General features: G+C 36.3%; 1 protein-coding gene across 1 annotated transcript; it reads right to left on the reverse strand.

Moving 5' to 3' along the window:
- Positions 1–8,550: 8,550 nt before the first annotated feature.
- Positions 8,551–15,412, reverse strand: LOC103705304 (dual-specificity RNA methyltransferase RlmN). The gene is given in 10 exon segments (XM_008788966.3): positions 8,551–9,592; positions 10,560–10,659; positions 10,769–10,938; positions 12,360–12,464; positions 13,028–13,078; positions 13,080–13,112; positions 13,114–13,164; positions 13,317–13,427; positions 14,964–15,126; positions 15,212–15,412. Coding segments are annotated over 10 exon segments (1,119 nt in total). The 5' UTR covers positions 15,304–15,412; the 3' UTR covers positions 8,551–9,349.
- Positions 15,413–16,185: the final 773 nt, after the last annotated feature.

The following is a 16,185-nucleotide window of genomic DNA, read 5'->3' on the forward strand; positions in this document are numbered from 1 at the left end:
TTTTAGTTTCGACCCGGCAATTACAATTGGCAATAGCCATGAGATACCTTGGAGGTGCCGTTGATCTCCTCTACTTCGATGACAAGCATCCTTGAATAGTATATTCTTTATAAAAATGTTAGTTTTTATTATTGATAATACTTGTTAAAATTATATTTTTAAATTAATTTATTCTTTTATGATCATATCTTTATTGTTTGTTTCCATTCTTCAATTTTGCTCAAATTTGATTAATATCCAAAAAAATATTTGATCTATATCCGTATTCGAATAAAAAAATATGGATATGTTTAATATCTGATTCGTATCTGTGTTCGTTTATAATAAATATAGATATACTTAATATCCGATTCATATCTGTATCTATTTAGAATAAATATAGATATTAATTTTGATATCTATTTAATATCCGTATCCATATCCATATTAATTGAAAAATATGGATACAAATATAAATATATCAATATCCGATCTGTTTTCGATCCATATCCGATCCGTGTTTAGCCCTATCTCTTCTCCTATATATATAACCATCCCCTCTCTCCCACTAAAGATAAAAATATTAATATCATACTCCAACTAAAAAACACTCAATTATATTAATCTTGAGACTTAATCTAACTTAAAGTGGACTAGCACTAAAAAACAAAATATTCTAACTAGTGTAGGAATAAGAAACAAAGATAAACTCAGAAAAAAATTCTAATATAAGTAGAACAAGTAATGGACATCCAACATAGTAAACTTGTTCATAAATTCTTTGATAACCTTGCGATTTGCCCTTCTTTACCTACCCACAATATCTTACTTCCTCTATCCATGGGATAGCATGTTAAATAGATTAAATGAGAGGCACTTTTGTAAGTAATTAAAATGGGACAAACTTGAAATGATGTTGCAACTTCTTACTTAGCACTATGACTATAAAATCTTTTTAAACGAACACATAAATATGTTCCTTCCAATCCCCCCTTGCTTTCTGAAAAAAAAAAGAGGGAGTAATGTTTTATAGACGATCATGTTTTAAATTTGGATATGTTAGGTAACATTCACCAAAAATTTTAACATGGTGCAGTCAGGTTAACAATACTATTAACCAATAGTTTAGATCAGCATAGCATCAATCGGAACATTAAATGTCTTACTATTAAATGTCTTACGAAGCAGTATTTTTTGATGCGAGTTAAGCTATTCTTACTATTAAAATCGAGATGTCTGGTTTTAAATTAAAGGATGCCTTTTATAACTTGTGATTCAGTGAGGGCCCACCGTCCATGTATTGACAATACCCGAAAGCCGTGGATTATAGAATCGGATCTTTTCGATTCATTCTTGAGTTCCAATAGACCACGGCTCCAAATAGCCATTTCATTATATATAAGATTATAATAATAATTTAGTTTACTTTAATACTTTCTTACAATATATTGGCAATGCTCTTTCTATGGAAAATGCTATAGCTAATCTTAGTTTTCCTTTTTAGGACCATGCATATGTTTATTTCAGGACCAAGAAACTCAAGTAGCACTTCCACTAATTTTTTGGGTGAAATTCTAAATCTTTACTAATGGTGCCAGAGCTCTCGGCCTATGGTCTATATGAATTAGGAAATACCATAACATGAGTCCATTTTAGATTAATTGACCACAAGCTGGTCGTAGTAATTATGATCGGATTTGTGATAATTATAATTTAATTTGAATTAATTTAGACCCTTAGCCAGGATGTTTAGGCTTAAAATTAAATAAATATATAAGGACCATCACGTGTGTATTTACTCCATCAGCTATGCATTGGAAAGATCAGGATATTTATACTGGGCCAAGAAATACCTTCCGGCTAATCTTTTTAGGTAAGATCTTGGGTTGTTACATTATTTTTAGTTTATTACAAAGTGGGGTAGGCTATATTAGCCATTGCATAATTTGTTTTAAAGCATTCGCATAGGAGAGAAATTTAAAGCAAAAATGGAGGAATAAATTTGGATAAAATCAATGTAAAACTACTCGAACATCTTAGTCAAATGGTTAAAATGGATTAAAGAAAGAATTGCGTCTGCCACCTTTTTTGAAATTTCAATGGTACCCGCCCTTAACCTGCACAAACCTTGTACTAAAAGACCAAAAGAATCATCCAAACTCTAACCCAAATGACAGCAAGTTTTTGTCATCTAAACTGTTCTGGTGATAATCGTATTTCCGTCAGGTGTATTCGATTTTTCACCTATAAATTTTTCTTGTCTGATCTTTGATTAATGTGATTCAGGATACATTAGAAGTCTTACTCAACATTGGATTTGATAGAAGTAGTTTCGTACCGAAATTATATCTGAAGTATTGGTGAACTTTTAAGATGGCTGCTACCAATGATATATCACTGTAAATATTTGAGCTTCTTGGAGACCTATGAATTAAGTTCCTCCTTGTTAGCCTAGATGCACAAATATAATTAAATATTTCTAATATTCAAAAACAATAAATAAGAAGAATAAACTAGCAAATAACTAACTTGACAATATAATAATAAAATGAAGAAAGAGAGAGAAGATGGCCTGTGGATCGAAGCACGCTGATGCGCTGTCCCAGGAAAGTTTATGCCCCCCACGCACGGGTCTGCTGGCACAGATCTCCTAGAGATACGACGACCCAATACAGAACCACGTCTTTCCCGTCAGTGCGCCTCCAGGGAAGAAAGAAGAGCACGTTCACGCTTGCAGATAGCTCAAAAGAAACTTAGAAAAATTATGAGGAGAAGAAAAATTTTCTTTATTTCTTTTCTCCCCAATAATCCTTAGAGCCTTTTTTTTATCTAGACTCTTGGAATAGGGAGAAGAGAAAATTTTGATTGTACTTTGAAATGATCCCTAGAGCCCTTTATATAGGCTCAGGCACGTCAAAAAGAAGAAGATTCCCCTCCCGCGGATTGATGACGTGTCTTCTTGTGCTCCTTTGATTCTTCGGCTTATTGCATCTTGGCCGTTCATGCTTCCTTCCTTCTTCGAGGGGCCTTTCCATGTTTGCTCCTGCGCTGGATACATGACACTTGTCATGGTTTGCTTTCATTAGAAATTCTTCCATGTTTGCTCCCTTGCTTGTGCACGGATGCTTGCCACTTAGCCGTTAACCAATTTTGGTTTTCAAATTTTAAATTATTTGATTTAATTCAACACTCCTCACATTCATGCTTAGCCTTCAATTTAAGTTCATCCATGATTCTTTGATATTGCTCCTTGGTATTTCCATGAATCGCAAGAGTAATTACAATTTTTAACATGGCATATTAAATAAAAGAAACAGAAAATTATTTGGATGGTGTCATGTGTAGGCATTCAAGCTAGTTTTGAAGAAAACATGGCTTAAATGGAATTTGAATTCATGACTAACCACCTTAATTAACATCCATCATCTTGTTAGGCTCCATCCTCCCCTTCTGGTTTTGTGGGGAAAAAAAAGGAAAAATCCAACAACATCTCTGATGTCCAAACCATTTGAAACTTTATCCTAAAAGATTCCTTGTATCAAAATCTATTCTGATGATTATATGGTTATCATATATTTTAGTCTAGGCATGAATTCAGCGACATTGATATTTATAGAATTTGAAGTTTAATTGCTATCTGAAACACTTAAATTTAAGTGCTTTGATTGGATTAAAAGCATCCTCGAACCCATCTAAGGAGATGGAAGAAAAAGCAAAAAATCTCCTCTTGAATAATTTGCACCTCGAACGGACAGGATGATGGAGGAACATCATTTTATCAAGATGGAATTATCCAAATCTCAAGCCAACACAAAGGAAGAGATGCCAATCCTTCACTGAATATCCAAATGGCATGCAAACATGTATAAGAGTCAGTTGATCAGCCGCTTATCCAACTAGATTGCCTCATCCTACTCGAGCACTAGGGGCTATCCCTGCTAACCCATCTTCTCATTCAAGAAGAGAGGGTAGAAATTTTTCACTCAATTCACTGAAAAAGAAATGGTCATCTTACAAATGAAGCTGAAATCAACTGGTTTCTTGGCTTGCCTTCCTTTCCAACCTCTCATAATCCTTATATGGAATAAACTTGTACATGGAAATTGGAATCCAGGGATAAACTTAGAATTTGCCTTCAGAACCAACTTGAGCACCTCACTTGCTGTCATATAGATGATATGGTAGGTTGCCAAGAATTAGATGAAAAGTAGAATGAAGTTGGTGCTCAAACGGCTACAATCATGAGCACTTCAAAAATGTGAAGATCGTGTCTTCTTAGACTTTTCTTTCAGCTTTGTATGTGTTAGGCGAAACCTGTGACATTATTGAGATGGAGCCGCCCACTAACTCTTCCAAAAGCTATAAAATAATAAGATGATGTAACCCCCATATAGCAACCAATGGTAGGGGAGGCAGTTTGGCAGTTTGGCCTCTTTTGGCTTGACTGCTTGATTGAAGCTCCAACTTGGGATTGATTAATGCAGGAAAACACTTTTCGTGAAAAACGCGAAGAAAGGAATCACATCTCCGAGTTATAAAATTTGAAACTATTCACACAAAAGTTGTGGCTTCCAATATGGATGCAGATTATTATCTGAGAGGGTCACTTTTGTAGTAGGAGATATGTATCTGCTCGTCCCTTTATTGCCGTGTTGATTGCCGTGCGTTTTTCCATTTAGAAAAAAAAAAAGGCAACTGTATTTAGTCAATATATGATTGTTTTGTTTTTTTATTTTAAGGGAATATGGGTCTGGGAAAAAATGGTGCTAGAAAGTGAAAGATAATTGGAATGTCTTTCGATTGGTACTTTGACTACAGCATGATAGGTAAAGTATGCTAAGATGATGTGGAGAATTGAGTTAACAACATGATTTTTTTTTTTTTGGATCTATCATTTTAATAAGCACACAAGGGCTATAAATCTTGGGACTATGCTTTTTATATGTCCTTTAGAAGAAATAGGCTCAGCCCATGTCAGCTCTATTAGCCCCTGCATCGATCATGTGCCATCATATTGCAATCACCTACAACATCATCAAAACCATTAGAATTAGGAAACACAAAGCACTTAACTTCCCTTAGATGGACAAATTGATTATTGTCTAGCCTATAGATTTGCTGAAACAAGCATCATATTCTAAGCATAAGTAGATTATATTTTGAGATGGACTACTCTCCACTCGAGCAAAGAGATTATTTACTCCTCTTAGATTGATCGGATCTAAATGTGAGAATCCATACTGTTGATTATGATTTATACTACTGAAAATGCATAAAGAGCAAAAATGACATGCTTGGAAAGCCTCTAGTCTACACATCAAGTGAGTGCAAAAATGAATGTACAGTTAAAATAATATAAAATTATTTTTTTCAATAATCTAACATTATTATTTATTGCTCTTCAATTATATATATATTAAATATATAGATTATGATCAACAAGATGAATTTTTAATTTATTTTTTTTTTTTCGTGCAGTTCAGTATGCCAGCACTATAAAAGCTATGTCTCCTTGATGCATAAATTAGAGGCCATAATGGTTAAAGAATTGCATATAATGTGTTTGTTATCATTGTACTTTGTATAGAGAACAGAGGCAAAAAAATTCTTAATCTTAAAGGCAACCGGCAGAAATAGAACTACTCCAGCTTGGTGCGGCTTACCTTCATCATAAATGCATACGGATAAAAAGCAAACATGTGTGCTTCCTTTTAGAAACAATTGAAAAAGGAAAGCTTTAGCTTTTAGTTGACCAGTTCACTCAACCGGAGACTTCTCTGTCTCTCTTCTTTCTCCGGGGTGGGCATACTGAGGACATCTTTCCACTTTCGATCGTGGTACCACATTTTGATTAGGTGCCTGTCTTCTTCAATATATTACTTTCTTTTCTTTTTTTTTTCTTTTTTTTTGGTAAAAAATAGGAGGGATGGAGGGATGAACCCATCCGCATAACAGCCCCCACTGGGCCCCCATTCTATCAGAAAATGTTCAATGCGAGTTGCAAGTTTCCGCGTGCCATCCCCGACCCGTGGGCTCTCCCCACTGGGATCAACATTCACATGTGAGTACGTCACCTCAGCACCACCAAGGCTATCAGCGGACCAATAAGCCCTCCCAATCCACATGTCCGAGCAGAAAGTATCCGGTCTTCTTAATTTAATCAACGTCCGTGCGTTTCGAACTCGAAACCACATGATTGAAAGTAAGGCCCAGTTCCACTGAGCTACCACCTCAGTGGCAATATATTATTTTCTTTCCTAGAAGGCTAGACTTCACATGGTGTTATTTATTTCTTAAAAAAAAAAAAAAACATGGTGTTGCCGTCTACACTAGCGAATAGCCATCCGCATGTCTGAGCTATACACACATTCCTCTCAAAGTAGGATGTCACACTTAATTCACACTAGGTACACATATTACGTGGGGAAGGGTGTGCACACTCTGAAATAATTGTGAATGTGTATAAGTAGGTCTAGCGCTGGTATTATGGACGTCACGAGATGATCCATGCAAGGCATTTCTATTACAGCTAGGAGGGGTGGCAGCATGTCTCTAGCCAAATACTTAATGAGAAAATTCATAGGGTAAAAATTCTTTCCATGGAAGTCGGGCATGTAGCACTTTATCCAAAACGAAACAACAAAAAAAAAAAAAAATCAATTAGTTTTCTATTATGTTATAACTTAATTGGTTGGAAAGGAGGATCCTAGAAACATAATCTCAATTCCCTTAAAAACATGTACATATTTTCAAGCAGCGGAGTGTAACCACTTTTTATTTTCTAGCAGTGCTACCCGAAGATATATTATTTGATCCCTTTACCATGAAACCATGGTTAGTTTTATGAGAACACCATATGCTTGCTAATAAAAAACCTGAGACATTAGTTTTGTGAAACTCACAGCTACTAAATAACCTCTCAACTAGCTGCAACTTGGGAGGATGGACTGATCAGTTGTTAGGTGGGGTGCAAAAACTGAGAAGAACATTACCAAGCCATATGGCCCTTTGCTACTGGCTATGTTGTAGCCTCATTCAAAATGAATAGGCATCAAGTCAAAAAAAGGGTAGAAAAGAACACAGTGACCAGCTGATTGCCACCTGAATTCTTGTAAGAACCAGGAGAATAACGTCGTAGGCTACTGCTTCCAGAGTGGTGCAAAATTTACAAGCATGTTGATGTGGTCTCATCTTCATAGGGTTAAACCTTTCCTGTCACCCTTCTCCCTTCGTATGCGGACCCTCCATAATGGATGAACAAAGCCCATGTAAGAGTGGAACAAGTGAGGCTCACAACGCATGAAGATAACCTCCACATTGGTCATCAATCTTCTCTCACTTTCCCCCCTAGAAGATTGAAGTCTCATTATATGATCTTTCTATAAGGAAATCAACGCACTTGATCATAAACTACCATGCACAAACACACACACACACACAAAAAAGGTAGACTTTTTTTTCCTAGAAAATGATGATGCCAATACAAGAACATTGTAATGAACTGCAGTTATCTTAGTTGCTAAAACCACTTGACACGAATAACATGGAGTGTCACTTCAACAAACTATAACGAAAATATGAAAAGCATGATCAAAGTCATTGAGGCCAATCCACGAGGATACTCAGAACAGAAGCAAACAGTTTTCTGTTGATCCAGGCAATTAATCATCAACACAGGAATTTTCCACATAGGATCCCATTGATCAAGATCCTGATAATTTAACAATTATTGTGCCAAATGCAGCCAATATACCTGCAAAGCATATATTTTCATAGAAAAGGAAACATTCCGTGTTCTTTACCAGCTGTTCGAATTCCTTACAGCTACCAAAAAGCTTATGTGCCTTTAGGGTAAGCACTAGAAAACCTGCACCATGGATACTCTGCCAAACACCAGACTGCACCATACCACATTCGTCTGATTATAAAACACGCTGTTAAAATATATACCTACCTTCTGATGAGAGAATCTTTCGAGCAAACCCGTATTTTGTTTAGAAATAAAATTGATACAAGAGGAGACAAACAAGAACGAAAACAAAACCTTCTGATGAGAGATGAACAGAAATTCACATGGCTTTATGCAACACCACCTTCAAAAATACTCCCACTTATTCACATAAGAACGCAATGCTGCAAAATTCTCCTATTGACTTGTCATACAATATAAAGACTTAAAACTTGTTGTATACCAATACATGTTCTGAGTCAACCTAACCTGCTCTAAGAAAAATGCAGAGAGCATTGCAAATTAGGAGGCTTATTAGTTAAATTTCCTGAAGTAGTAGATTCTTTCAAGATGATGAAATCATTAATATCAACTAAGGTTCCACCACCAGTCGAAGCATGGTGCAGGTGCAGCAATTAACCTGGTATGATAGATTTTTTCCCCCTTCAGCAGTAATGCATTCTAACATCATGCAAGTTTGTTCCAAGAAATTCAATTGAAAGAAATATAATCCATAGTGAAATTCAAGGAGGCGAGGGCCGACGTTGGCACAACAATAAAATTGCTCCATTGTAACCTGTGTCACAGGTTCGAAACACGGAAACAATCTATTCGCACCATCATGCACTGGAATGCTTCTTTTGGAAAATTCTAGGAAGAAAAGAACATTTTTATCCTATGTAACATCCCATGATCATACCTAAAACTATATGGAAGCTCCAGTGGTAAAACTGAAGTGCTCTAACATGTATATGGAGTAGGAGTTACCAGTCAGATAAATGCAAAAGAGCTGGCAGCAGCGTCATGCCCGGAGATGGCTTTTTTTTTGGGAAATTATAGGAAGAAGAGAACTTTCTTTTATCTTATGTAAATCCCATGATCATACCTAAAACTACATGGAAGCTCCAATGGTAAAACTGAAGTGCTCTAACTTGTAAATAGAGTAGGAGCTACCTGTCAGATAAATGCAAAAGAGTAAGTGACACATGTCAAGATAAGAGTACAAATAACTAAGCAAAATGTCCTCTCTCTCTTTACCTTTTTAGCACAACATTAGTGCCCACACCCATTGTTAACAAAAATTTTGGCCAGAAGATTAACTCATCGAAATCTTCAATGAAGTATTATGATTGCACGAAGGTCTCATCATAGCAATTACAGTCTTTGGATTCATCTAAACAAACAGACAAAATTTGCATCTACATTCTTACAGAAGAGATCAGCATGGACTCCAAAAAGTTTTGTTTCTTTTGTATTCTTTCAGTTATGAATGAAGAAACGAAACTGGTATGAAGCATGCCAAATTTGCATAGGCACGGTTATAGAGAACACCAACCCCCAAAAAAAAAAAGGTGAGTCACAGCTACTTACGAAAAGGAAGAGCCCTGCTGAAATAAACTTGGACAACAGCAAATAGCAACACTAGATATGAAAATCCTCAATATCAGTTAAAAGACTTGCGCTACCAACCGACCTCTGTTCTGAAAGGTTCACCACCAGCTGGCCACAAGCCCCACTTATATCTTGACCCATTTCCTGACGAACTGTTGTCCGGATATTATAGATGTCTCTTAGGACTTTCTGGAACTTCCTCACATTCTGTTCAGTGCTGGTCCTGAAACAACTTTTAGTACCAATTGGATTGAAAGGTATTAAGTTTACAACCTGTTTCCATCAAGAAACAATTGCATTAACAAATGTGGAGGTGATAATTGAAGATATACTAAGAATTCTCCAGCATCAGATCAAAAATCAAATGAAGACAACAACTAATTAAGATGAATCATTATAGTTCTAATGTACAGGTTCGTCATTATCTGACAATGTGCATAACTTAAGCTCAAATAGGTGCCGAAAACTAGAAGAATTGCAATTCTAACAAAAATCTGATCCACCATAAAGATTGTCATCACCATGTTATAGCCACTAGACAGTGAAGTCAACATAAAACAGCTAGTAGTCTAAGTCAATAAAATGTTTGCTAAGATTTCTTTTCAAAATCAGACCAGCTGGAATGTATGTACAGAAGAACAAAACAGGAAGTCTATACATACAAATACAGAGACCAGAAGGTAATCCTTTTTTAAGTCTATGCTCCCATCTATAGCGATCATTTCAATCAATATGACAGCAAATATGCAAAATATCTAGCTGACAGTACATAAACGGAGCATATATTCAAAGCATCCAACCAAAAGCCATCCCACAGAAACATAAGCACTGAACCATCATTCAGTAGATCTATTAATACATGCATGCAGGGAAATAGGCATAATCACACCAGTAAATCCAACAAACCAAACCGAAGAAAATGAGCCAATTGCACAAGCATGCATGTAAACTGCACAATAACATAACACCCTCCAGTGCAAATCCTAAATTCAAAAACAGATGGCTCATTGCACAAGCAACCATGCAAATATAATCAACACCCAAATAAAGTCTACCTCAAGTGTTAACAACATATACTACTCAAAAGCATAAAATTGAATTTGCTAACTCATTTATCACCAGAAGATTTGATCAATTTCAGCAAATCGTTGTGTCAAGCTTTCATATAGAAAAAAATGCAGTGCTTGAAATTAAAAAGAAAAAAAAAACAGAGATAAAAAGGGGGGAAGAAAAGGCTCACCACTTTAAGCATTTCTAGTAGATTACCAAGCTGATGTGCGTGCTGCTCCTGATCATTAACCCCATCCAGCATGATGTACTCAATAAAGATTTTCTGTTGACTGCACAAGGATCATGCATAAGATTTCACCATTAAACAATGTCTATAGATATGTACAAAACAAAAAGTCCATAGACAGGGGATATAACCACAACTTTCCTATTTCTCACCTGTTCTTTTGATATGTCTGTAATGCATCCATAAGCTTTCCTAGGGGAAAAGCCCGTGCTGCAGGCATTATTCGACAACGGATGTCTTGATCTGGCGCATGCAGTGATACAGCCAGGTTTACCTTGGGCAAGTCATCATGGAGCTTGTTGATGGAATGAATGATCCCAACCTAGAGAACATCTAAAATAAAAATTCATGCTAGAGTTCTGCGCATATAAAGATATCAACTTATACAGCATTTAACTACTACTAAATAAAGAATCATCCATAGGAGATCAAAAGCACACTTCTTACACATTTATAGTGCAAACCCAATGTCCACGTAATAATGGGAAAAAACAGTTAAACACCTGTGTCTAACCTGGTTTCTTGAAAATGTCATGAAGAACACAAGCAACGGTGGTTATCTTTAATAATTATAGAGTTCAATATAACATCCAATTTATGCCTCCAGACATTGTATACTAATGTATTGACCAGTCTAGTAAACCTTATACTAGCACTTTCATGTCTTTAATGATGATGTCTCACAAATATGAATCTAAATACACTGATACTGATCCAAGGATGGAATCCGGAATTGTTTAGGGACATTTTGATCTAGATTGTGAATCTTAAGATTTTAACGACATGCGAAAAAACTGTAAATAGTTCTATGTTTCAGAGAAAACTCATTCCATACCCGATCTAAAAGAAGCTTCCAATTATATGCCTCTTCGGAGTAGAAATAAATCCCCTAGAAATTGTCATCAAGCATAATTTTGAAACACAAACAAAGAAAAATTTGTGCCTCGCTTTGTTTTCATTTTATGTTCCATTCAGTGCTCAAAACTTTGGCTACGGCAAAACCAACAAGACTAACATTTGAAAAACAATTGCAAACTTCTCATTCTCCAAATCTCACCTAGGCCTCCTTTCAGTGATACTTATTCTACTAGCAACTGGTACAAAAATATACATATTCTCTGATTGTGTTAAGGCCATTTGAAAGAATGGGCAAAAGAACATATAATATTAATAATGTAAAAAAAAGAACGTCTAAGGCTATTACAAAGCTAAGGCTGTAAAAAATAATAAAGTAGATTATACAACTTGCAAATGAGAAGCTGAGGAGGATATCTACAAAATGACATAGAAGGAGGATGGATGAGTACAGAGATTGATCAGATAATTTGCTATTAATAATGAAGTAACATTTTCTTGTGAAAGATTTTTTGTTCTTTTCTTAAAGCTTTTGGCGAAAGATGATCAGATCAAGGACAATTGCAGTGGAAATTGACTTCACCATTTGTATTAAACAATTGATCCTTAATTATCAAACTAATCCAACTTTCCCATATTTCATTGACTCTTCAATAGGAGGAAACTTTTCTAACAAATACTTCACAACAGTATGATAATCATCAGTTCTGATGAAATCATGTGCAGGGATAGGGAGTATCTAGATTTTTTTTATTTGATCAATCCATCTAAAACCCTAAAGAAGATTTTGAAGAAACAAATCCAAACACCAGATACATATAATAAACAAATGCTTTTGCATAACTATAAGTCTAACATTCCAAAAGTGAATCAGTTCATAGAACGTACAGTTGAAACTGTAATTCTTTTAGGTGACAGCTGAAATGGAAATCCTGTCATGATCTGGATAGCTTCCACAACAGTAGCATAGTTGTTTAATGGCTCGCCCATTCCCTGCATATCCATCATAGCTGTACCAAGGTTATAAAGCATGATATAATATAAACCCAGGAAGCACTTTCAATATGCAAATACAACTTTGTGTTTATTTGTCACATGTGCTAGAGTAGGGATTTTAGAATAGCAGAACAGAAGCTTATGCAGCTAACAGCATGTTGAAAGAAAATTTAAAGCTACAGAAGAAAGAAAAAATACAAGCTAATGCATCTCAGCCACAAAAAGCCCTTAAGATCAATATTTTACACCATTCAGGAGCAAAATAAAAAGTTATACAGAATCTTCTTTAATATAAATAATATTTATGATTGAAAAAACAAAATGTTTAAGTGTAAATGCAAGACAGAACCAAGATGAACAGAAAAAACACAGTATCCACATGAAAATTACTTCAGAAAAAGTATGCCATAACAACGCACCCCTTGTTTCATTAAACCCTTTGCATACTAATTTTTTCCAAAGGAAGTCAATCAGAAATTATCCCTGTTACATTGACACTTTCAACATGAGTCACAGCAGGAACAAGTAACAAGGACCAACAAATGTTACATATACCATACCATGAAAACAACATTTCGTATGTGTGAGAAGCGATGTGCATGGACCAATTGCCTCCACAATCTCTCCAGATGACAGATTATTTTTTAAAACCCATAGTCCCAGTGGCACAGAATTTACAACCCATCTTGCAACCCACCTTAAAAAAATAGCAAAAGCAGAAAGTTAATGATCTGGAGGGAAAAGATAACTAATCTCATAAATCATAAGTTGAAGCAGAAAACTTTGTCTAGTTAACCTGATAATAGTGTTAATAAAATCAAAAGAAGCATTTCATTAACAAAAGCCTACCTGAGATGACACACACAAGGTTGATCTTGGACCTCCAGGTCGAGGTTTCCCATCATATTTCCCCAATCGCGTATCATACCTCATAATTACAGCTTCGACAGAAGTGCCATTCTGGTAACAGGAAAATTGTAAGTTTTGATTTTTTTTTTCTCTTCCTTTTGCTTTCACAGCAGAATAAAGAAAATAAAGGAAAAGTTCTAACTAAGGAACCAAGCTCAAACATGCCAGATGCATATACGACTGATCTACGATGTCCTTAAAGGATTGATAAGAAGGATTCAAGAATCAGATTGAAGTCCAAAATTTATCAGAACTCCAACAGGACTATGTCACATCCTGGACCATGGAAATCCAAAAAAATCTGAATAACCTTCAGCCACTGGAATGGGCTGGTTTGGTTTACTAAGATTTTCAGGTATCCATTGAGTAGCTTGAAATGACCAATGGTTATGCATTAGTTATAAAGTCAATAATATCTTGCAATAAATGTGGTGGAGAACAATAAACTACAAAAACAAATACCCCAATTTGTACTTTCCTACAGATGCATCCTTCTCTCACACTCAACAAGCCAAAGCAGACCACCGCCTAGCCACAGATGGTGTTATAAGTGTAACAATAATCATGATATACCACCTAACTAAGAGAAATCCTTTTTTTTTGCTGAAGTTAAAGTTTGTCAATTATACAAATGACAACAAGGTAAATTGTTACATAGATTGTTATACGAAGAAAGCAGGGAACATTCTCATCTGCATTAGCACAACCAGGAGAGACAACTAAAATATTTCACCATAATTTCCACATTATATCATATTGTCAATGATATACACTTTTTAAAGCAACACATAACGGATCACAATTAAAGTTCAAAATACAGAAAGCCTATCTCCATGGTCTTCTTAGTGCAAGTGCCTAATGTTTACAACTCTTTACTGCCATGAAGCCTACAAAATAAAAATTCAGAAAGACAATTTCATCCTACAAATAAGAAGATTTTGTCATCTCACAGACTCGGAATTCAAAACATCAATTGGTTCATATTTTAGGCAATGAGCACCAACAATGGTTCTTCCAGAGGTAGCTTACCTTAATTAAAATCTAAACAAATTGACATGTCATAAGAGCATGAAAATTAAAAATCTAACTCTAACACGAGTCTATGTTTGCTAAAATCTGTCTCCACAGAGAAACAATCCTCCAAAGAAATTGCTCAGCTCCAACATAACCTCTTACAACACCTCAAAAATCTCTAGTGTAATGCCATTCTCCATTCGACATTTCTTACACTGCTCAGAGAAAGACGAGCAATCCATCCCAACTACTCAAGAAACCAATAAACCTGACTAAGACGAAATGAAGCGAACTGAAACCCTAAATATTTCAAGATTTCAATTAAAATGTAAACTCATGTTCGATACCACTAATCAAATAAACCAATCTTCAAAAAAAAAAAAAATCCAGAAAAAAGAGGTAGAGAGAAGATTCCATTTGAGATATCCAAGGGAACTCAAACCATTCATCCGGTGAGGAGTAAAACATCGTAAAACACCATTATTCACCAACAGGGAAAGCAAAACATAGGAAAGAACAGCAAGAAAGAAAGATTAGAGAGAGATTTTGGTGGATGAGAAATATCGGGAGCACCTGGAGGTTGATGAGGAGCTTGGTGGTGACCCGATCCGTGGAGTCCACGGTGGAGGAGATGGCCGACGTCATGGCCCGGAACTTGGAGCGGAGGAGAGGGTAGGCCGAAGAAGGAAGGGAGGGTACCTCGTCCAGCTCGCAACTAGGATTCTGGAGGACGTACCTGGGACGCCATTAGAAGAAGAAACCCTAGATTAGGGACTCGAAGTAGCTAGGATTTCATAGAGAGAGAAGGGAAAGGGGATTACTTCCATATGACGGGGATGAAGTGAGCTCTGATGCCGGCATTCTCGAACTCGGTTCGGAGAGCTCCGTAGTCGAAAACGGAGCTGAACGCCATTGGCCGGAGGGAGGAGACTTGCTTTCTTTGCTGCGGAGAGCGCGCTCTCTCTCTTTCTCGAGGCTGGAACAAGTAACGAAAGCACACGGGAGGGTCGGGCCTGCGCACGCTCGACCTAGGCCCGACCAGATTTCATATTAGGACCATGATTTCGAGCCCAAACTCAACTCATGAGCCGGCTTTATCGAATCAACTCAGACTCATAGAAAAAATTTTAGACCTAGCAAATCATTCCACGATATACAAGCACTATGACAATGCAAATGCTCCTCACTTTTTTTTTTTTTTTTTTACTATGATGGATGAATCATACCTGACGAGTATGGATGCACCCAATAAAATCAAAAAATAAAATACCTCGAAGTGCCAGAGGCAACTTTCCATCTTCAGCTCACAGGATACTACCCGAGTGATTGGCTATATAAGCAACCACTCAGTCTGTAACCCCATTAGCTTCATGAAAAATATAGTGCCGGTGTTCCTTCTGGGAGACATGGCTTGCCATCTTGCCTCTGACCATGTCGCCAACTTCACCCACCCCAGTCCCCTGCCCCAAATCTGGACTCCATCTCCAATGCCTCCATTGCTAGTGCTCTCTCTCTTCGTGTCCCTCGGCAACCTCTTCCTTTAATCCAATAAACCCGCTTAAGGGGTAAATTTTTCAATTTGCATAAAATACCCTTGCCGGCATGTGTGGAGAACGTTGATAAAGTAGAGTGGTGGGTAAACTTCTTTTAGATATCGGATGAGAATTCAGCATATAAAGCTTGATAAAAAATTAAAAAAAATATCCACTGAAATGACATTAAAAAACTTTAAAATAATGGCACATATGTAGAATTTCTTTTTCTTTTTGATCTCCAAAATGAACCCGCTTCGGAA

Source organism: Phoenix dactylifera, chromosome 6, assembly GCF_009389715.1.
Source record: "Phoenix dactylifera cultivar Barhee BC4 chromosome 6, palm_55x_up_171113_PBpolish2nd_filt_p, whole genome shotgun sequence".
NCBI lineage: Eukaryota > Viridiplantae > Streptophyta > Magnoliopsida > Arecales > Arecaceae > Phoenix > Phoenix dactylifera.